The 24,132-nt window shown below is 36.2% G+C and overlaps 1 protein-coding gene across 1 annotated transcript in view; it reads right to left on the reverse strand.

Moving 5' to 3' along the window:
* Nucleotides 1–556: 556 nt before the first annotated feature.
* Mbnl3 (muscleblind like splicing regulator 3) overlaps nucleotides 557–24,132 on the reverse strand; it is a 71,236-nt gene continuing 47,660 nt past the window's right edge. The window contains exons 3-7 of the mRNA XM_055618082.1: nucleotides 15,670–15,861; nucleotides 14,526–14,762; nucleotides 11,043–11,193; nucleotides 4,797–4,891; nucleotides 557–2,151 (exon numbers count right to left, since the gene is read on the reverse strand). Coding sequence (XP_055474057.1) covers nucleotides 2,140–2,151; nucleotides 4,797–4,891; nucleotides 11,043–11,193; nucleotides 14,526–14,762; nucleotides 15,670–15,861 — 687 coding nt within the window. The 3' untranslated portion in view covers nucleotides 557–2,139. The remainder of the gene's footprint in view (nucleotides 2,152–4,796; nucleotides 4,892–11,042; nucleotides 11,194–14,525; nucleotides 14,763–15,669; nucleotides 15,862–24,132) is intronic.

Raw genomic sequence — 24,132 nt, forward strand, 5'->3', positions numbered from 1 at the left:
CAAATGTTCCAAAGCAAAATGTAAAAAGGAGAAACAATTGATTCCCACAATGGCTAGGTAGCCTTACACAAGTCCCATGGCCTTACCCTCTGTTTTTAAAACCATGGAAAAGGTAATAAAGTCTTTTCCAACTCCACTATTCTGCATATCAATCCAACTACCTGTCTTGTGGTATCGCAAATGTTTTTTTCTTTGGTTTTGACGTTGAAAAACAACCTTTATACATACAAAAATTTGATGATTTTTATACTTTCCAGTGGGAGAATACATATTGAGTACAAAATATTAAATCTACTTAAGCTGTTAGACAATGTTTCCTCCCTCTTATAAGAATAGTAATGTTAATAACTCTGTAGAGTGGAAGAGGTACACGATATGTCACAGAAATAGATGGATTACTGTATTTGTAGGATTATTTCATAAGTATTAGTAAGAAGAATTCATACCACACCTCCATGGGATATTGCTATTTTCTATTAACCAAAGGATTCTAAAACTGACTACAATTTGAAACACACAAAATAAGTTCAAATATGACAAAAATAGGTTTGGTTCTGAGACAAAAACAAGCAAACACACACACACACACACACACACACACACACAAAATCTCTGATGCTAAAGTTTGGGCAGAGAAACACTTGCCAATATAGCACAAATGCTTGCTACTTTACTACTGCTTTTAGAAATATTGGCAATTCAGCTAAACTAACATGAAAGACAAAGGTGGAAATCCTTTCTAGTTCTTTTTGCATATTCAAAGTCATTTTAAATGTCTCCCTGCCCCCATCCCTGCCATTTGCCCAAAGCTGTACTCAGCCTCCTTCTGTGATCAATAAAAACGACTGTCCATTTGGGGAGGTAAGGCCTCATTTGGAAACAATTCTCTTTCCACCTGGATTGACTTTTGCCAGGCTGCATCTTATTTATTATTCAAAGAAGAGTTTAAAGAGCATGAGCCATTTGCATTTGGAAAATGGCACTTGTGCAAAGGTTACTATGTGAAGGTTTTACACACTTTGTGCCAGTACATTAAAAACTGTCTCCACACCCACATCTCTCCGCTTCATTTATAACCTATGATTAGCATACATTTAAACTAGTAAGTACCAGTTTCTCTCAGCTGAAGATGCCAAATGACAATTTTAGACACTCAAGCTGAGAGATAGGATTCCTGTGACACAATAAATGTAATGGCTACTCTACTTAATCTTTATAAGTACTAAGAAATTTATTAAAATGTGAATACTTTTCAAGTTATTTAAGAGGACAGTTTGAGGTTAACATTTGAACTTTCCTATCATATGTAGGCAATTGTTTTCTCTTTTAAAAATTTAGTATATTATTGACTGTGCAAGGCCAGATCTACAGGTAAGATTCTATACATACATATCTATGAACACTTCTGTGCACATTCAAAAGTGAGGCCTTTTAAATGTATGCCTCATGAAACTTACAGAATGTTTTAAAGCATATTAACATGAACCTATTATGTTTTTCAATCACATACACTTCTGTTCCCCACTTATGACATTCTAATTAAAATCAAACACCATGTATAAACAACAAAACACTATAGCATGGAAAAGCAAAACAGAGCCCAATTTAATACAATATACCAATGGAGGAAATGGTACTGGAAATATTAGTTACATTCTATATCAATCCAATAGACTATCCTGTAAACAAAACAGTAAAGTAATACTTCAAAACCAGAATTTATCCACCAAGAATGTACAGTGAGCCTACAGTACACTGTGGGAATTCATTTAGCATAAATCATTACTGGAAGAAAATCACAAATTTTTATGGTTATATTCAATATGGTAATTCATATCAGATGGCAAATTCATATAACATGGATTTGACAATTCATATACACGACAAAGCTTGTATTCTATATGCTAAATCATATGCAATTAATCCAGATAAGATAACATATAGTGGTTAATTTTCTCTTTGCTTTAACATCTCCACAGATTTTTAAAATTTGAATTTGTCAACTGGTATATGTGCTTTAATATATTGACTGCACCATGCTTATTGTTCTGTTGGTAGAAAAGGACATATGAGAATATATATAGAAAGGCCATGTTGAGTTTCTTGTTGAGAGATCCTGATATTCTGTACCTCTGCTGCTCAGAATTTCAACTGAAATAGAAAACAAAACAAGAGAGTCAGTAAGAAACACTGAAGGGTTATTGAACAAGATGTCAGAAGACTAGTTCTTATCACAGTTCGATAAATTAACTAAACCAAGTTAGTGCTCATTCTGAATTTCAGATCCTCTATGACAATGGTCTAACACACTCACTCAACAGACTGTGGCAGTGGGCTTACACAAACACTCACTGAACAGACATATAAGTTTACCTCATTCAAGAGACATGTACTCCCCCAAAATATACTTAATAGCACACACTTTGAAAAGATATACTAAACGAATACTAAAACAATACTAAACTTTTATCTCAATATCTTACACCCTTGCAGAAATATCCTAAGTTATACACTATTATACAAAGTGACATTTTTTTATATTTAGAGAAAATCCGAACATCTATTACATGTGAAAGTAATTATACTTTGTCAAATACCTCATTTTGTAAAAGAATCAAGTAGAAAAAAATCTTCCCAAACATATTTTATGTAAACTAATTATGTTTGAATTATCTTTACCTTGATGTGCAGTGTCCTATGAGAACTGAGCAAGCATTGGACAAACCACCATTGTTATGTCTAGGGCTTTCACAAGTTGCTACTATTCCAAATAACACGTGTAAAAGAATTCTAACTTCAAGTTCCTTCAGTTTTTTTTCTTGCCTTTTTGAAAATCATTCCTTATGATTGGGGGTGGGGTGGGGACCTTCTCTTCTAGTGTACAATGGCTATGGACTTTGTCTGAAACAGTTTTAGGGACCTGGGAAAAGGGGAACTAAGCCTGCAGCAGGCATATCAATTGCCTCCTTCAACCAAATGCCAGACTTCAGGTGGGAGGCCCTCAAGTTTTCTACACTGATAATGTATTCCAAAGCATATTCTCTTATTAGGTGTCTAGGATTCTGAAGTATCTTCAATATATAAGGTTAATGTGAATGATTGATTAAATTTCAGTGTGTGCTACTAATGGGTCCCTGAATCAGGTCAAGTAGATGTCAGGGGTTAAGAGTGGAAAAAAATAAAAATAATTTTGTATGTCATTCATACTTCAAAACATCTGGAGCAAAGCTACTTGGCTTACATGGAAAGCAACATAATGCAACATATAGAAAGAGCATAGCTTTCTATACTGACTCAGGGAAAAAAAAACATTAAACACACTGTCTTTAAGATAATCATATCAGCCACATTTTGACAAAATTACTTTGTTTTTAAGGCAGTTTTGAGGGCAGCCTGGTCTACAGAGTGAGTTCTAGGACAGCCAGGGCTACACAGAGAAATCTTGTCTTGGAAAAAAAAAACTGAACTAAACAAAAAAGCTTAAAGAATATAAAATTCAAATTTGATTCGTGTTTTTGGCTAAAATATCTTGCTACTTTGAAATAGAAAAACATTCTTGAGTGTATAAACTAATTAGCAAAGTAGTTATAGCTGTCATCTCCAGATGCAAAAAATCATCTCTCTCACATTTCAGTTTCCATTTGGAAACTTTTGAATGCACAGTCAAACTCAAGTTCTATGCAATGTTTCTAAGAGAAAATGTTTATCAAACCTTAACAAATAAACTTTAACAAGTGAATAAAGAAAAGATACAACCTATGAATATCATCCATTAATACTTAAAGAAACTTACTGTTCTACTGGTAACTTCTACATCTGTGAAACAAACATGCTCCTATTCAGTTCATCTACTGATAATTGGGGCATCTATAGTAGTAAAAAAGATTTTAGATTAAGATCGTTTCTTAGGAGAATCCCATTTATTTTGTTCACTGCTTGAGTTTGGCATGTCAACAATGATGATCAGTTTCACAGAAAAGTGTAAGTATATTTTCTATTTCCACCATGTCAACTTTGCAGAACACAGGTTGGCGTGTGGCTTATGCACCAAGTGAATTCTGTGTGCTTCATGGCTATCATGCTTGAAATTGAAGCAGCAGCCTGGGGGGTGGGGGCAAGTCATTTACTTTAATGAGGCAGAACTGGCACCACAGTATTCGGGAGCTACTGTACTAATTGCCTCACAACTACAAGATTTCTTAAATATTGGTCATTTGTATGTGACTCTGCATGAAAAAAAAATGTGAACCAAATGAAAATCAAAACAACACAAGCACATCTTATGTCTTCATGAGAAGGGATTTCTGACATTATCACCAGGTGATGATAAAGATAAGCATCCCTTGGAAAGAAATGTGATAGCATGCTTTCTTTCCAGTGGAACTGCAAGGAAAGGTGATATGCTTACTAAATCAAATCTCAAACACAAAAGAGGAGTGGGTAGGAACGTAAGTTTTCCTCTTGATCAGAATGAGAAAGCATTTTAAGACATATCTAGAACAGCATATACATTTGAAGATTGGTGTAGTAGTAATAATTTGACATGGAATAACAAAAGTAACATCTGTTTACTAATTAACAATAAGTAAAATGCTGCCAATTAACTCTGAGATGAATAGAAAACCACTTACACAGTACTCTAATGCCACATGAAAATAAACGTTTCAAATCTAACGACTGGTTAAAAAAAACACATAAGAATATGGACCAGTAACTCTCACCAATCCAAAGGCATATACTGTGCCCTCTCAACACAAGGTTATCTAGGTCCGAACAGATGAAATAAATGGCCAAACCTGATTGCCTGTAGCTGCTGGAACGAAGGGAACGCTGGTGGCAGGCGCTGCTGCTGCAGGCACAGTGGAAGGTGTAGCACTGTGCATCATGGGCACTTTCAGTAGGAAATCATGGAAGCAACACACGGAAGGGTGGAGCATTTACACAACCATGACAGATACGATGAAATGGGACACAGTAGATATTCCAGCAACAAGCCATGGAACACCATCATGACGTATACACCAGGGTGCAGCATGCAATCAGTGCAAAGCAGCACAGCATGGAATGGAGGGAAATTTAAAAAGAGAAAAGGGGAAAGCCAATTATCGTTACCATTGAGGAAAAACGGAGTCATTCTTAACACTTTGAGCAAAAGAACACTGTCATGGATTCAAAAGGCTGAATTTTCAGGAAATAATGAATGCATATGAAAAAAATCTCTGTTACCAGGGCTACCTATGAAAGTTAGTTAAGCAGACAGGTCACTGGGTTGCATAGTCGAAACTAATTAGGGAATTGTCAACTGCTGTTTGGGTTCACTGACTAGACTGTTACTAGATTTTTGGGTACAAATGGCATTTTCATGTGTAGTTACCTGGCCTATATATAAAAGGTATGTGCTTCTGTTGATAAGTATGTGGTACTAGAATAGGTATGACGAATACAATGGGCTGCGTACTCAGTTTGGTAAGTTCCTTGGAAATTTTAGTTATTGTCAAATACACAACTGCTTTATAGTGAATCTTGTCTTCACAGCAAATATTAGAACTACAATGTCTAGCACCTGAAAAATCTCTTTTGGGATGTTTTCCTTTGCTTTTGATACTTTCTATTTCATATTCAAAGCTTGTGGATGCTTTTCTAATTTCTAGCTTATTTCGGAAAGCTAACCAGGGAACTAATGTTTGAATGGGAGACACACACATATGATAATTTGTCATGTCTACCTCAGTTAAATCCAGTATTCCCAAAAGTCTACTGACAAAGTGAATGCCCAAAACCAATGCCAAAGTAAGCAAAACTGTCCCCCAAATAGTGATTAACTGAAACTCCATAGCTGTCCCCTTTACCCATCCCTGATTACTTATTTCCTAAAGCCATCTTTCATTGTCTCACGTGCTAATGCTAAAACACTCATGTTTCTCTCATTGGAAGTGCAGCAACTGTGCAGGAAGCAGCAGTACCAAAGCATGCAATTGCATTCACAAGCAGAGCTCTGAAAGGGAAAGGACAAGGAAGCAGCCTCAAGAACCAGGTCACAAAATGTGAAAACAGAGACATGTTTCTCAAACTTGCTGAAGTCTGTTCTTTTCACTTACCCTCAGAATGTTCCTGTTCATTTTAAGGTCTGTTAATTCCTACAGGTATAGCTAGTCCTTCAATAACAGGCCTCATCCCTTTGCCAGGGTTCAGATCTGGCTGCATTTGTGTTGCTTCTATGTGGTCATCATTTTGATGTCTCCTTCTTATTTTGATAACCCCATAATCTTTAGTCCATCAGAGGGATGGAGGTCAGGCTGCTGCAAATTCTCTAGCACAAGAGCGACTGAGTTGATAGGAGATGCAAATATGTGTTCCTTCTTTCCTACTTTAAATAAAACTAATTTCTCACGATCTGTGGTTCCTGTGAAGATTATAGGAACTGTGACCTCTCCAGTGACTTTCTCATCTTCTTTTCTATTAGTGAAAAGCAAAATGCTTAGGCATTGCTACCATATCATGGTGGTGGCTATCTAAAGAATTCATGTGTAAACTGGTTGTTCCGCTTGATGTTAGCCAAAGGGCTGAGAGGATGTGAGTGGTAGTTTAAAATTACACAACTACTCAATGATTCTGTTGTGCTTAATTTCTGGGCAGATGATGCTTCCTTCTTGGATGCTATAGAATACATCACAGAACACTACAGGATGTTCTAGCTTTGAATAAATCTTCCTTTCTCAACATCTGTGTAATGAATGCATTATACTGTAAGGATAATTTTGGGAGGGGGTTGTTTTACTGTAGTTAATAAATTTTACATTGGAAATATATTTTCCAAATAATAGATGCAAGGCCAAGAAAAAAAATCCTGCTTCACCATGGAAGGAAACATTTTAAAAATATTTCTATTTTTAGAATAAAAATGAAAATGGTAATGCTAGAATTTGGCTAAAGTGGCAACCTACTAGGACCCGAGAAATAGGTCTATTTTTAACTCCAGAAAACACCATATTAAAATGTAAATATCCAGGAAATGTCCACTCACATCATTTGGTCACTCATGTTTTCACAGTCATAGGAGAAAAACATTTTTAGGTTAGAGAAAGTTAGAATTTTTGTACAAAACCTACCAAAAGTTGAAGTGGGTGGCATGCACAGTACTGTCCCTGTACACCATGCAGAAAAGCGTGGAAAGTAAAGAAAAGAGAGATTTCATTATTTTAAGGCTTCATAGAGAGAAGTGAATTTTAACTAGAAAGATATTTTTTTGCAATATCAATTAATTAGCACATGCAAACCAGTAATCACCCATGCTTATAATTACAGGTCAAATTTAAGACCACAGACCCAGGTAATAAAAGTAATTCATAGATTACAAAAGATTTTTACTCCCTAGTAAGGGGAACAGGGGCTGTCTCTGACATGAACTCAGTGGCTTGCTCTTTGATCACCTCCCCATGAGTTGGGGGAGGCAGCCTTACCAAGCCACAGAGGAAGAGAATGCAGCCAGCCTTGATGAGACAGGATAGGCTAGGGTCAGATGGAAGGGAAGAAGGATTTCCCCTGTTAATGGACTGGGAGAGGGGCATGGGAGGAGATGAGGGAGGGAGGGAAGAAGGGATTAGGAGGGAATGAGGGAGGTGCTATAGCTGAGATACAAAGTGAGTGAACTGCAATTAATATAAAAAACAAATGAAAATTTAAAAAGATCTTTACTTTTTCTTTAAAGAAATAACTTCACTTAAATTATATATTTATTCGAGGCAAATACACTGCAAAAGTTTATTCATAAAAGGAGACTTTTTTTGTTTACTCCACACATCCTTTTTTCCAGAATTCAAATCTGTTGCCATGTTTTTTAGAGAAAATTATTCTATTAACAATGTCTCCTGTACTTCACTGAATCTGAGGAGTAGTCTATTTGGCAATTGCCTTTCCATTAAGTGAGGGTCTCAGCTAAGTTGGCTATAAGTCTTGCTATTAATTCAGGGAAGGGGATTTGGGGAATTTCTTGTACATTTAAATACTTTATTTTTGAGAAAGTAAATTTGAGGATGGCCTTATATTTACTATTTAGCTAGTCCAAGCTGTCTCTGTACTCAAAAAAGATCTCCTTGAGTCAGCTTCCTGAATGTTGGGATTACAGGCATACATCACCATACCCAAATAAAACTAGGTTTTATATGTGCCAAATTTGAAAAAAACAAATATCTAACTTCTATAGACAGTCACTATAAAATTGGACAGAAAACCGAGAATGGACAATTTAAATTTTTCCACATTCAACCATCCTTGGCTTGACCTTTTGGGCTACCAAATTTATTCCATAGTGATGAGAAAAACTGAAAAGTAGCCAAAATGGAATGATCTGATAAATGGAAATTGCCACGATTGGTGAAGAAAGAAAAAACTACCTCACATCATTTGGGTTTTCTCTTTTACTTTGTGGCATTATATATTTTCCTTAGTTTTAAGATAAAAGTCATTAAACATGTCATTTTTTTCTAAGAAACAGAAATATATCAAAAACTTAATTTTTCCTCTCCAGAAACTGATATGTGTGTAATACCTATGTTTTATACATGGTGACCTGTGAATGATTGTAGTCAGTGAGCAAATACTATTGTTTTTGCAATAGCAAGAGAGCTGTATTACAAGAGCTATCGAATTCAGGACCCAAGTCTCACTGACGCAGCAGTAAAGTGGGACCTTAAGCTCTGAGTGAGCAGGATTTTTTTTGTTTTTCTTTTTTTTCCTTTTCTTTTTTTATTATTTTTTTAATATTAATTACAGATTATTTACTTTGTATCCCAGCTGTAGCCCCCTCATTCATTCCCTCCCAATCCCACTCTCCCTACCTCATCTCCTTCTGGCCCCTCTCTAAGTCTACTAATGGGGGAGGTCCTCCTCCCCTTCCATCTGATCCTAGCAATACTATTGTTTTTAATGGCTCCTTTCAAAATTAGTTAATTGATCAATTTTTTATTTTCCCTAAGTCTAAATACTCAATACTATACATCTAGGCATGTTTATGTCATTTATAAGTCTTAAAAATTATTTTTAAAGTAAATGGTATCTTCAATTTTTTTCCTTTTCCTGTTCATTTTTTAAAAATTTTATTTATTAATTACAATTTATTCACTTTGTATCCCAGTTGTAGCACCATTCCTCATTCCCTCCCCATCCCATCCTCCCTCTCACATCTCCTAACAAGCCTCTCCCCAGGTCCACTGATAGGGGAGGTCCTCCTTCCCTTCCCTCTGACCCTAGCCTATCAGGTCTCATCAGGAGTGCCTGCATTGTCTTTCTCTGTGGCCTGGTAAGGCTGCACACCCCCCCTCCAGGGGGGGTGATCAAAGAACCGGCCACTGAGTTCATGTCAGAGACAGTTCCCGTTCTCACTACTAGGGAACCACTTGGATACTGAGCTGCCATGGGCTGTATCAGTGCAAGCGTTCTAGGTTATCTCCATGAATTGTCCTTGGTTGGAGTATCAGTCTCAGAAAAGAGTCCTGTGCCCAGATATTTTGGTTCTCTTGCTCTCCTTGTGGAGCTCCTGTCCCCTCTAGGTCTTTCTATCTCTGTCTTCTTTCATAAGATCCCCTGCACTCTGCCCAAAGATTGGCTATGAGTCTCAACACCTGCTTTGATATCATCCTGGGTAGAATCTTTCAGAGGCTCTCTGTGGTAGGCTCCTGTCCTGTCCCCTGTTTCCCCTCCTCTTCTGATGTCCATCCAGTATGCCTTTCTGAGTGAGGATTGATCATCTTACCCAGAGCCCTCCTTCTTGCTTAGCTTCTTTAGGTGTACAGATTTTAATATGTTTAGTATTCCATATTATAGGTGTAATATCCACTTATAAGTGAGTATATACCATATGTGTCTTTCTGCTTCTGGGATACCTCACTCAGGATGATCTTTTCTAGTTCCCAACATTTGCCTGAAAATTTCATGATTTCCTTGTTTGTAATTGCTGGGTAATATTCCAATGTGTAAATGTACCACAATTTCTGTATCCATTCCTCAGTTGAGGAACATCTGGGTTGATTCCAGATTCTGGCTATTACGAATAGAGCTGATACAAACATGGTTGAGTAAATGTCCTTTTGTATAGTTGACCATAGTTTGGATATATCCCTAGGAGTGGTATAGCTCGATCTTGAGTTAAAGAAACAACAAATGAAGTAATCCAATTAAAAAATGGGGTACAGAACTAAACAGAGAATTCTCAATTGAGGAATATTGAATGGCAGAGAAACACTTAAAGAAATGTTCAGTGCTCTTAGTTATCAGGGAAATATAAATCAAAACGATCCTGAGATTTCACCTTACTCCCATCAGAATGGTTAAGGTCAAAAACTCAAGTGAGAACACATGCTGGGGAGGATGTGGGGAAAGAGGAACCCTCCTCCGTTGCTGGTGGGAATGTAAACTTGTACAACCACTCTGGAAATCAATCTGATGCTTTCTCAGACAATTAGGTACCTTCAATTATTAAGGCTTTTTTCTTTTTAAGAAAAATTCTCCAGGCTTTCTGGCAGTAGTAGGGATTAAATCTGTGGCTTTGCACAAGCTCAACAAGCTCTCTCTTTCTCCACATGTCTCCAATGCTTTACTTTTACTTAATAGTTTCCAAGAGGTAGAGGCTAAGACTACCTGCTTTAAATATACTGTACATTGAAGAGTTTAAAAATTACTTTGTTTTATCATAGTTATGTAAAGTTGGAAAATTCTTTTTGACAAATAATTACTATCTGTGAAATAATAACTAAGAGCCAAGGAATTAGTTGAGATTAAACTAAGTGAATCAACCTTCTGAAGCACAAAATAATAAGACATACTAAAAAGGAAAACATTAATATCTTTCTCATTTTGATTTCAATCCATTCATTTCCAAAATAATATATGTTATTCTAGATAATAGAAAATCAAATGCAATTGCTTTACTTTACTTGCAGTATAAATACATGGCAATAGTCCTCCAACAAAAGCCCTTTGGAAGATGCTTTGCAGTGTACACACTCAAACTGTTAAACTCAAGATTCACAGAGCTGTGTTCTCACCTGTAGGGACATATGCAGGCTGCGGAATCTGCATGTTAGCCATAGCCTGTTGGCAGTGGAAAACATTTGGATTAAAGACCGGGGTGACACCATTGGCCTTTTCAAAGGCTGACCTCTTTGGTATCAGCTGAAGTGTACCAGGTGGCAGGGCCTATGGAGAAGGGATGAATTGATCACTAGTATCAGTGAAGAAGTAAAAATGTACTCAAACCAAGAAAGTTGTCAATTTCCTAAGATATAGCCTGGGAAGCCACCACAAAGGCATCCACTAAGCAAGACTTTCTATGAGTAGTGGACATACATCAGGGCAAACAACTACAGAGATTAACTGTTTCAGTGCAAAATTAGTTAGTACAACCCTCTGACAAAACCTGTGAACCAAAAATAACCCTGTCTACAAGAAGTGCAGGGACAATGAGAGAACAGAGATAAAGGGAAAGCTCAAACAATTGTTGGCCCAACCTGAGACCCACCCTACAGTAGAGAGCCAGCCCATGACACTATTAATGATGCCCTGCTATGCTTGCAGACAGGTGTCTAACTTGACATAGTCTGGGAGGCTCCATTCAACAGCAGATCAAGACAGATGCTGGGACTTGCAGTTAAGCATGAGGCAGAGCTCTGGGGTCCTGTGGAAGTTGGGGGAAAGATGGAAGGACCTGGAGGGGACAGGGACCTTACACAAAGACCAACAGAGACAACTACCCCAGTCACATGTGGGCTTTCAGAGACTGAGACATCAACTAAGGAGCATGCATGGTCTGGACCTAGGGCCCCTGTTCACATGTAGTCAATGGGCAGTTTGGTCTTCATATGGGATGCCTGGTGAGCGGAGGGAGAAGCTGTTTCTAATATGCACTCTATTGCCTGCTTTTGGATCACTCTTCCAGGCAGGGCTGTCCTGTCTGGTTTCAGGGAATGAAGATATGATCAGTCCTGATGTGACTTGATGTGTTGGGGAGGGTTGATATAGGGGGGAGGGGCTCTCCTTTCCTGGAGGGAAAGGGAGAAGGGAAGGGCGAAGGAAGGGAAGGAGAAGACTGGGAAGAGGGGAGGGAGTGGTATAAAGTAAATAAAATAATATAAGATAAAAAAACAAAAAAAAATATAAAGAGAAAGGGTCTTTTAATGTCTTCAGTCCATAACACTTAGGGCAGGATGTGGCAGAAAATTCTAACAGCAACTCATCATACATAATTAACTTCTCACATATGCTTATCTAGTAAACAACAGAACTGAGATGAACAGAAGTGACAGCTAGAAGATGAAAAAGTCTTCTGCCCACTGAAGTCCCAACATGGATGTAGAGAATAAATGGCATGTGGGCGATAAAACAGACATTGGCATTATAATACTATAGTCTCACAAAACAAAATATAATTTAGACTAAGACCTTAGGTTCAAATCTTACTACTATGTATCTAGATCCTCACCTGTAAGGAAACAGCAGATGAATCATTCCTCTCCTACCACCAATCTCACTCTTGTATCGTATACATTTAAATGAGATATTAAATGTACGCAGTGTTCTTCTGTAGAGGCTCTCTACAGTTTAGTACGTAACATTTGATTTGTTACCTATCTCTAATTTTTATCTTTAAGACCTATCACAATTTAAGCCCTTTTATGTGTAACGTTCTTTCAGATCTGTGCTTTTACTATCCAAAGCTGTCCCTAGACCAGAATCATTGGAAAATTTTAATATTATTTTGCATTTTTTTCCTTTAGCAAATTGTGTGCTGTTTCAACAAGTGCCAGCAACACTGAGGTGTGCTCCAAATTCCTAATGAAACAGGAACACTTCTGCCAAGGAACTGGCCTTCCAGGCACCAAAGATTCATGCCATGACATCCTGATGCCCATGGGTACTAAAAGCCTAAAGTAATCTACATTTTCTTCTGAGAACCCTTCCTTTGATGCACACACTATTTTGATCGCCCAAGTAAGTCAGATGAAAATTAAGTAGTTTTAGAGATGTACAATTTTCAACTTTCTCTGAGAAGAACAAATTGCAAAATTCATGACAAATCCTAATTTGAAAACTGTAATTTATCATTCAAAATCAAAATGTCTTTCTTCTTTTTTTATACTCTGGAGGTGAAATGGATTCATTGAAGATTTTACCAGAACACAACAGGAGACTCTTTATTTGGTTACCTAAAGATTTCTCTTTGGTATAAGTGGAGGCTGTTCCTTTTTCTGGAACATTAGGAACATCAGAACTAAAGCTGTATTACCCAGCAAACTCAAAACTATGGCAAGGTCTATATCATTCATCTTGTATATCCTGGTAAGGCAGTACTCTCTGTTTACTACTAGGATCTGTCTTCATAGATTTGTGCCTAATTCTGATTCAGGGCTGTTTATACTAATATTAAATATTTCTCTTATCAATGCTTTGGGCCTTCATGGACTCATCAAAAACCTAGTTGCTAAAGAGGTAGGAGACTGGAATAAATAAAACCCTCCAAATCTGTGGTTCTAACCTTTGAGGGCTGAATGACCCTTCACAGGAGTTGTCTAAGACCCCTGGAAAACAGGTATTTATATTAAGATTCATAACAGTAAGCCAGATGTAGTGGTCAGTTTCTATCATTCAAATTAAAGAATGCATCCACATATAATTTGGTTCACACTGATTGTGGACTTTGGGGTTACATGGGTAAGCTAAAGTTTATTCGGTTTTGTCCCTCACTGAGAATATGAGTGAAGATCCTTGGCAGCAAAAATCAAACAAGCAAAGAGCATGGCAAGCAACAGATCAAAATAATTCATAGCTGTGAAACCCTTGAGCATATAACTTTGATTTCTCACACTACAGTGTCACACAATTACTTTTTCTACTTGCTACTTTTTAGTGTTATCAATTAGAACTAACTTTTCCCCATAACTGACTGTTAGGTTAACTCAAAAGAAAGGCCTTTTTCTCTCAGTCATTTCAAAATCTCCCTGAAGCTATGGCATGCTTCTGCCTTGATCTTTCCCTCTGCCTGCACTATGCCACCAGACAGGAAAGGTAATTTTTGACCTTTATGAAATTAGAAGCTACTTAATAACCCATCTTTCAAGTGTTGTGTTTTCAAAAGGCATTAAGGATGTGAGTGGCAAAGTGCCCATAAAAGTGACTCATGGAATAAAGAGGCAACTCTGCCATTTTTGAATATTCACACTAGTCAGAGTATAAGAGGCACTCAAAATCATTTACTGTTTAAATCACGTAATTTTCCGTTTTCTAAGATTGGTAGAAAGAGAACAGTAGGTTGAAATCATTAATAAAGCTTTTAAATAATTATCTTTAGAAAGTCTTAGGATATAAAGTAGAATAAATTTGTTCTCTCTTTTCTAGCATATAACTTTGGTTATTTTTATTAAGATGCACTCGTGAGTAGCCAGTCTTTCATGTATACAGAATATTACACAAAGTGGGCTTACATGAATCATTTACGCACAAGCAAAAAGCCCACGGTTCCAACCTGCTCTTACCATTGCAGAGGCAGCCGAATGGTTCATCTGGTAATGAGCTGCCTTGAGTTTGGCTTGCAAGTGTAGAGGAGGATGAAAGTACTTGCATTTCTCCCGGACGCATCGGCCTTTCATGTAATCCATGCAGATTGTCACGGTATTATTAGTGACTTCAATCATGGAAACATCCGTAGGGTGAGCATAGCGGCACTCACTCTCTCCACGGGTACAATTTCCACGCTGAAATTCACGGCAAACCTTAAAAAGAAAAACACAAAAACATACATTTTCCAGTGATGACAGGAAGGTTTTTATTTACCTTCCTAGAAGATATGAGAGTCACTGGCACATCTTGTCACTTATGTAGGAACTATCCATAAAAGATGAAGGGTCATACAAAGCAATATTCACCTTAAAATAAAGAACACAATTTCTATTCCAAGTGAAGGAAAAGCACATTTTCTACAAAGACTGTCTATTTGCCTTACACAAACATAGAAGGACTTTAAAGGATTACAGAAGAATGTGTTTGAATCCTGAAGTTAACGTATAGCCTCAAGTATAATTATTTCTTTAAGGCCTGGGGTGTTCATCACATGGCAATGCACTGGTAGTTTCACACAGTCAACTTGTAAAGCACATTAAGTCATGTGCATATTCAGATTCCATTATAATACATGACCAGTTATTTAATTGGTTGCCAGTGGATCCAATTTTCTATTTTAGTGTATAAAGAATTTCAATTAAAGAAAAACTAAAGGATGCCAGTAAATCAAAGGCTATTTGAAATTTCCCTTAGATTACAACCTACATTCATTTAGCGTTACATTCCATAATTGTAGAATTGTAGGTGCATTTTTTTTTTCAGTTTACCATTCTAGAAAGCAGAGGTAGAGAGAACATTCTCACTCAGACTTCCTATGAAATGGTTCAGTTTTGGGTATATTTGAAACATTGACCTACTTCACAGAAATTCATTCTTTTCAGATCAAGGTCTAACTGAAGTTAAAAAAAATGTTTAACGTTCTTTCTCAGACTCCTTATGCTAAAAAAGTACTTGGAGATACTTATTTAAAACATTTAACAAATTAGGCTCTGAAAATGGTACATTATGCATAGAGTTAATATTCATTCTACAAGCATTTATATATGTCTTCACACATACCTCCAGTCTATCTGTACGAGTCGGTTTTGGAAGAGGAATTCCTGGCAACGCAAGAGGTGGGTTTCCAGAAATCAGAACTGGAGCATTTGGTACAAGCTCAGCAGGAACCATGCCCATCCCAGGATGAGGTATGTAAGGATTGAAAGGCATGGCAGGATTAGGTGCAACTGATGGATTCATAGGAAAAGATGCCTGTGTTCAAAAGAGAGAAAATGAGGCATCAGAGCTAAACATATCCTTCTTACCATTTATTACACAAAGGAATTATAGCATTTCCTAAGATAATTTGTCACTATTTCTGTTTTTCTTTTATTTTTAAAATTACATAATTTTACCGTTTTATATTTATTATGTAATTATATTAAATCATGTGTACTTATATCTTATATCATTATACAATTTCTCCATTCTATTTCCCCTCTCCAAATTCTCCCATATATCCCCTTCTTACTCTCTTTAATCTTTATGTCCTTTTTTCACTAATTGTTGTTACATGAAATATATATATATATATATATATATATGTGTGTGTGTGTGTGTGTGTGTGTGTTCTAAACATAATTACCAGTTTCTTAATTTCTTTTTGTCTTTTCCTATTTCCCATATAGGAGGTTCTTTTAAAATAACTTTAGAGATAATCTGATTTTTGAAAAAGTCACAATTTCATCAATGAACGACAGTATATAGACACATATTTTTTTCCTAGTTTCGTTACATAGCCATGTCTTTAAATGTAGACTTGGTGTACTCCTGAAAACCCCTTTTCTCCCACCTCTTCCTTCCTCATCTCAGCTGGAACTCTTGTCTCTAAGGTTGCCTGTCCTGCCACATGTCCCAATCACCCAACAGTGCCCTGAACTTCTTTCTTTTCTCAGCCCACTGCTATTTATGTAAGACTTGAAAATGAAAAGGGTAATTTACAAAACGTGAATGCTTTAACAATTTACTATCCATCTAAAAATGAGGAAAGCACTGTTATTTTACTGTACTATTTTCTTTTTAACTGCAGGTCCCGTTTCAGAAACGAATGTGATTTGCCCAGTCTTGTCTTTATCTAGGGGCCAGATGATACTCATAGTTTAAAAGGAGGCCCTAGAAATGCTACAAGGATCCCTGTTAGGGCAGAAGAGATAAGATAACAGGATTATATGGTTCACAATTTAGAGTATAACTAGTAAATAAAATCCTTAGAAATATAAAGAGTTTTGCTCGTTTGTATCTCTTTAAAATTTTTGTTATCATAGAGGTTGGTCATGTGTATTACCTTTAGGATCACTTTACTGTGATGTTTCCCAGTTCATGGCACATGTGTGCATCTTTTCTTTTCTTTTTTTCTCTTTTTTTTTTATGAAGCAAGAATATTTATTTACTTTTCCATTATACAAGATTACCAATCTGGTCAATGTGTTCTTGTGGCTCCTGTCACCCCAATGACAATGAGTTTTTCTTATTCTTTTTTTAAATTTAATTTTAATTTTTTTATTATTAGTTACATTTTATTAACTCTGTATCCTAGCTGTATCCTGCTCTTTCATTCTCTCCCAATCCCACCCTCCCTCCCTCCTCTCCTCCCTGCCCCTTTCCAAGTCCACTGATTGGGGAGGACCTCCTCCCCTTTCATCTGACCCTGTTTTATCAGGTATCTTCAGGCCTTTCATTTTCAATATGGTTATCAGTTCATTGAGAGTGTTCTTGCCCTCCCTAGAGTCATGAATCCTTATAGAACGACTTGTAGATACAATTGAAGATACATATAAAAATAAATTTTAATGAATGAATACTATATGTTACTTATATATTTCTAATAGTAATTTAGTAAGTGAATAGCTGGTGGTATCTCACTGTGTTTTACAAAGTGCATGTGTTCTTTCTTGCATTCTTTTGCTTTCTTTCAACTGGAAGAAATTAAGCTTCACCCATACTTGCAAAATTGCATTCAAGGGGCTTCCTCTAAATGCAGGGAGAATAGGAATCTGTGGAGTCTGGCAGGGGCAATATATATAATCCCTACCTCACTCTCCATGCTTCAAATTTCCACTAGTACAGCTGCCTGAAGAAGCCCCAAAGTCCAAGTTTGCAGAAATGGAAATGCTCCTGGTTTAGCATTCTACCTTAGACACATTTATTAAATGAGCTGACTACTCTGTTAGGAAGAAAGAATCTAGCTCAAAGAAACTGGACTCACTGGGGTAACAGAGAAGGCACTCTCAGAATGAAGGGACCATACTAGATGCCAAGAAAGATGTTTAGGCAGTCTGAGGAGGGGCTCTCAGGTTTGAGGTGAGGACAGATAGCCTTGGGCTGACCAAGCCCAGCTAAGTCTTGTGATGGAACAGTTCTCAGGAACCTATCAAAGTTCTCAACATCTTCAAGAATTAGACCTGACAAGTCAGGTCTTACTAATTCAATGATTCATACTCATTTCAAAATCAGCTAGAAACTTTGAAAGTGAAAACTCCACATTTGAACCACACAGTAGTCTTGTTTACATATATTTGTTTTCTCTCAGACTTTTATAGAAATTTCTCACTGAAGTCACTTCCAATGGTAGATACTTTTTTTTAAATTTTGATTTTTCTAAAACTGAAAAACAGACATTACAATAGAATCTATTAAACAAAGACTGAGGGGTGGCTGGATTTCCAGACTAAAAAATAAGTTCTTTAATTAATGTTCAATTAAAAGTTAAACCTAATGTTTACATAAACAAGGCTTTCTTTTGTGGTTCTAACCTCTCTATTTTTTTTTTCTTTTTGCCAGGGAATTTTTTTTAACTTCTTCCATTTTAAAACTATTTAAATCTACTTATGGTATGTTATTTCTTCTAAGAGTACGAAAAAAATCTGCAAATACTTAGCCTATCTAAAAAGGTAAAATAATTCCTGGAGATGTTTAGTTGTTTTTAAAGATTTAGCTATAAACTATATTAGGTTGTCATTAGATTTTAAAATTAGTGTTGCAGCTTTTATGGCCATTTCCTCTTTGGGTATAAATTTCATTCTCTAACACTTTATTGAGAAGCATGTTCTTCCAGTTGTAACCCTGGAACAGAGGCAGGAACTCTTGAACTGCTTATTTCTTTTCAAATAAGCATTTCTAGTTTCTCAACACCACCTCTGCCCCAGGCTAACTACTGTATTTTATGAATCTGAACATTCAATGGCTTCGCTCTGACTAACAGCCACAGGTTAAGTCATGCATCCTATAAGCTTGTGCATTCAGTTGCAATAAACTAAGTAACTTAATCCTGCTTCTATGTATTTAACAGCCTTCATGTCCATCGAACTAACATAAACCCATCTGTAAGATATTGTTTATTTTGAGGAAGAGGTTAGGAGGTTTGTATGTATGTATGTATGCTAGGAATAAAACCCATGGCTTTACACATGCTATGCACACTTTACCACTCAACCACATCCCCCAGTACTAAAGAAAATGTTTTTAATACATGGAATCCTATTTCTCTGGATAGCCTGGAAGTGTAGACATTTCAATTGCCTCTGATGTTTAAAGCTGAAATTATTTCCTAATGATGTTTAAAGCTGAAATTATCTCCTAATATTTGATAATATGAGAAGATGCTTTCTCTCAGAACTAGAGGTTTGTATTTTTATCTTCTGCCTCTGGCAAAGCATGAATAGTGAAGGCAAAGACTTTAAGAAACAAGATCTCTGGGCAGTTATGTGTCCTCAGTGAATAGTAGCGTTTCTCCTATCATACAAAATTCTAAGACTCCTGGGACACTTGCACAGAGTCTAGAAACTACCATGTATTCAAGAAATACTTCCTAAAAGCTGGGGGAAAGTCTTCAGAAATATGGCTTCTAATGTTTTTCATCTGGGATTCTCCGAGAGACAACTAAAAGCTGCAGGAACTGTCTACTGAAAAACTCATGTTACACAAAAGGTTACCTGGGATCCTAGGAAGTTTAAAGGTCCAATGACATCTGTCCCTGGAGCAGGTTTTTGGCTCCTCATAGCCATGCCCAACTCATGGCCCACAGACCACAGGAAGTTGGAAAATGTCCCAACACAAAATCAAAAACTGAGGTTGGACATTATCATATTGTTTTGTGATTTTTTAAATTTTATTATATTTTATTAATTACAGTTTATTGACTTTGTATCCCAGCTGTAGCTACCTCCCTAACCCCTCCTAATCTCACCCTCCATGCCTCTTCTTTTCCTATGTCCCTCCCCCAGTCCAATGATAGGGGAGGTCCTCCTCCCCTTCCATCTGACCCTAGTCTATCAGACCTCATCAGGACTGGCTGGATTTTACAGTTCTAAAACATAAATTTTGTAGGTGACAATGTCTTGTCACATGGCAAAAGGTTGGACAAGCCCAGGAGAATAACGATCCACAAATCAAGATCCCCAAGCCAGATGTGACCTGTTCCTATTTTTGTATGAACAACTTACTTTTCACATTTTAAATGTTTAAAATATTAAAAAGAATAATATTTAATAACACAGGGAAATTACCATAATTACATTTTATTTTAATGTCTATTCACTGATTTCACTGTGTTCCTTTGTAGACTTGTACTACAAAAAATTATGGACATTTAATTTTCCTTAAACAGAAGAATTCTCATATATATATACATATACATACATGTATAAACATACACAGATATGTTTAAAGATGCTACTCAGTCATTAACTATGGGGAGACAATAGTTGAAAACCTACCAAGGTAAAATTTTAAGAACTCGGCAAATATTTTTCTTAAAGGACTCTGAAACACCTTTTGAATAGTAAAGTAATTCAATAAAAATTCTGGTTCCTTAACCAGTTACTTGTTAATGATCTTGGTTGATTTCATATCTTAGCTATTGTGAAAAGTGGGGAAATAAACCTGTTAGTATAGGTGTTTATTTCATATAATAATTTGAGTAACAGCCCAACACAAATTTTGATACTCCTAAGGTTCCCAATACATGGAACCAAAAAGCAATGAGATGAAAATGCTAATTACATCAATTAGCATTTCACATTCTGTGCATATATAAAACTATTGAAGTGTACTTCAAATAGGTAGCTAAATACGTTTCAATTTAAAATTAAGAAAATAGCAAAAGTTATGCCTCAAGTACATGTGTCTAGTGTATAAACATTTTTGGGACACTAATCTATTACTTAAAATGAATTATTCATCAAGTTAGTATAAAGAAATGGAAATTAAATGTTACGTCAAATCCGTTGCTTTGTTCCTCTTACAAAATAGAACTCCTTGTTCTTAATAATATCCAACATCAGTTACAATTATAGATGAATACAAAAGATTTGAAATGATATAAAAGACATCATGGCCTGGACACCACAGAATAACTTCAGTCTTCCGTTTCTGAGCTTCTATCTAGAGGCAGACGACAGCATTTTCTCTTACTTAATGGTAAACACTTGTTAGCAATTTGTTGAGTCAATTTTAGTACCAGAAAAGAGTTCACTTAAATTTTACTAGCACTCACACTACCTTCCCTTTACTGTTTACATATGAAGACATTTATGTTTTATAAAAGTATTATGCCCTTTCATCATTAATGGGCTTATTTCTGTCAGGAAAATCTGAAGAACAATGAAATGCACAGTTTTAGTTTCCATCCAACTTTACTAACTGTTCACATAAAACACAGCTGTATAGCCTGTGTTTCATAGTTTTTTACTTTGTCACCTACTGAGTGTTGTTCTCTAGGGACAGAAGCAGTCAAAAGACAGGCTACAGAAAGCTCATATAATCTCCAGACTGGTTAAATGCTACCTTAACAATTATGAGGTAACTTTATAAACAAATGAAAACTGATGGTAGTGTTTATATACTCATCATAATTGTTAATACTAAGCCACCCTGGCCCTTGGGAGAGGTAAGGAAAAAAAAGTTCAAGGTTCAAAAGTAAATAATTGTCCTCAATTACACCTGACTTTTCTGACCTTAGTAATTATAGATGTCTTTGTGTAAAAAGGAACACTAAAGGTAGTTAGGTAGACAAATGATTGGTAGACTACTGTGAGTATAAGGGGTAAAGAGGTGCACAAATGAGGGCACAAACCACAGTTCAGATATGCTTTTATTAGTGGAAGGAGTACCTGCAATAGAGAGCTAGAAACTACAGTGAAACCCAAACTCAGATTAACATAGGAAAAAAGCAAATGAGTACTTCTGTAGGCAAGTTTGTAAGCCAGGCAATTTTGACTATTCTAAGGAATGAGCAAGAATGGATCTAAAAATTATTTGGTGGTGATTACCATGTGATAATGACATTCAATTAAATTTAATATTCCAGTAAGAAAATGAAAACTACTTTAAAGATACAGTTCATGGCATGAATTGTACAAATGTGTGATAGTATGCACTTCGTGTATATAATACATACAAATATCATTCCTTCCAGTACTGTAAAATTTTAACCACTGCTTTACCCCTCTCCTCATCTGTTCCCTTTATTGCCACGCCTGGTAAAAACGACTCTGTTCTCTACTTCTATGAGAATGGCTTCAATGGCTCCATATATGAATGAGATCATATGGTAAAACACACAACTTCTCACTACAAACTGCATTTCTAGGAGATTAGTACCTTACTAATGCAACTAGTATCTACTGGATATTTAAATTAAAAGAGTACATGAAGAACTTAAATTAATATTGAGTCACCCCTTAAAGGCAAGCTAAGAACTTAGTGTTACACATTTAAAATTACCAGGACAAACATAGTTTTCCACACATGGTCTCCTGGAAGTCCTCTCAGTGGAACACTTCTAAACCATATTCAACTATGCAAGACATTAATTTTGACAAAAAATAAACATTATTTATAAATGATACTGTCAAGTTGCTTTGTTTAATTTCTATCGAGGAGAAAAGATATTATCGTACCCACCAAAATACTGCCTTTCATTTTTAATTCATTTTTCTCTCACACAGTACATCCCAACCAGTTTCCCCTCCTCCGCTCCTCCCAGTTCCCTAGCACCACCTCCCCTCCCATCTTGATCCACTACCTTTCATTTCACTTGTGATCAACAGCAAACAAGCTCGAGGTAGTTGGTTCATAGTTTAAACTATGAGCAGAGTAGTGAAACCAGGAGGCCATGTGGTCTCATTAGTATCAAGCTGTGACAAACTAAGCTAACCAGCCCCAGAGGAGGAGGCAGAACAGGCCACAGCCAGATTACCTCTAATTTATCTCAAGAGAATACTACGAGGAGGAAGGAAGGATGTTGTGATATGTTACTATCGAAGAAACTGGATACTGCAAACAATACAATGCATAAGCACTTCTGCTGGGTAACAAAAACGTAGCATTTTCATTCAACTTTTTAAAGGAGCATATCTCATTCATATTGCCTGCTTACTCATAGTTGAGGTATAGCAGTAAGCCTGCTGTTATTTGATATAAATTTCATTTTAATATAAAGGAGTTTTAAGGTACATAACATAAAAGGTGATGAAGAAGGACCTAAACAAATACTTTGGATCAATAATTTGCTAGCAGAGTGACTCTAGGCTCTGTAGACTATGTAGTGAGAGAGGTGGGCATACAAATCCCCACACCTTTTGATGGAACTGCTAGAGCTCCTCTAAGGACACTTGAAGAAAGCTATGCAAATGAGAAGCTTTTATCCTTAATTAGTTTCAATGCTAAATCTACCTCTGAAAATAAAGTTGAACCAACAAATAACACAATCTTTGGTTTTTGTCTAGAAAATGCAGTTAAATCACAGTAGCACTCTGGAATGCTCATGATGTGATTTGTTCAACTTCACTGTGGCACCAAACATGTTAAGAACAATCACAATTATCTTATGTCACATTGAACTTATTAAGTGCATAATAACTATTAAAAATTTTGCAAAAATATCATTTTATAAAACACTTAATGTTACCATGTCAAAATGGAAAACTAAGTACTAAACTGCAGAACCTTCCTTAAAATATATTGTAACTCCTTTTACTTAATGTTTTGCTAGATTTTAATTATTGCACAAAATATTGGGTTTCATTAAGACATTAGATAGCATTATATATGTTTATACTTTGCTGTTATTTTCCTTATTACATTTAATCATCCTTCCTACAAATTCTAGTTATATATGTGGTGTGTGTATGTGTGTGTGTGTGTATTCAAATCTGAGTTCTGTTGGATGTTTGGATTCAGCTTGACATGACATGACCAAAGCCATTTTGAATCAAGATCATCATAATCTCCTTAGGGTCATCACTAGATTTTTTGTGTATAGTTTCTTAGCAAAATATAACTAGATAAAACCATTTACAAGTTGGACCTGGCAGTGGGAATATGCTAGGATTTTTGGTACTGGTTTATGATAAACTACGCATATTCCTCCTAGACTAAAATTATTCACTTAACCAATATGTATATTGTTTCCTCTGAATCAAATCTCAGGGTTCTAACTGGTCTGGCTGCCATTTATGATTACACATTTGTCATTAAGTCCTA

This window comes from Psammomys obesus, unplaced genomic scaffold, assembly GCF_907164565.1.
Source record: "Psammomys obesus unplaced genomic scaffold, mPsaObe1.curated_primary_1811, whole genome shotgun sequence".
Classification (NCBI taxonomy): Eukaryota; Metazoa; Chordata; class Mammalia; order Rodentia; family Muridae; genus Psammomys; species Psammomys obesus.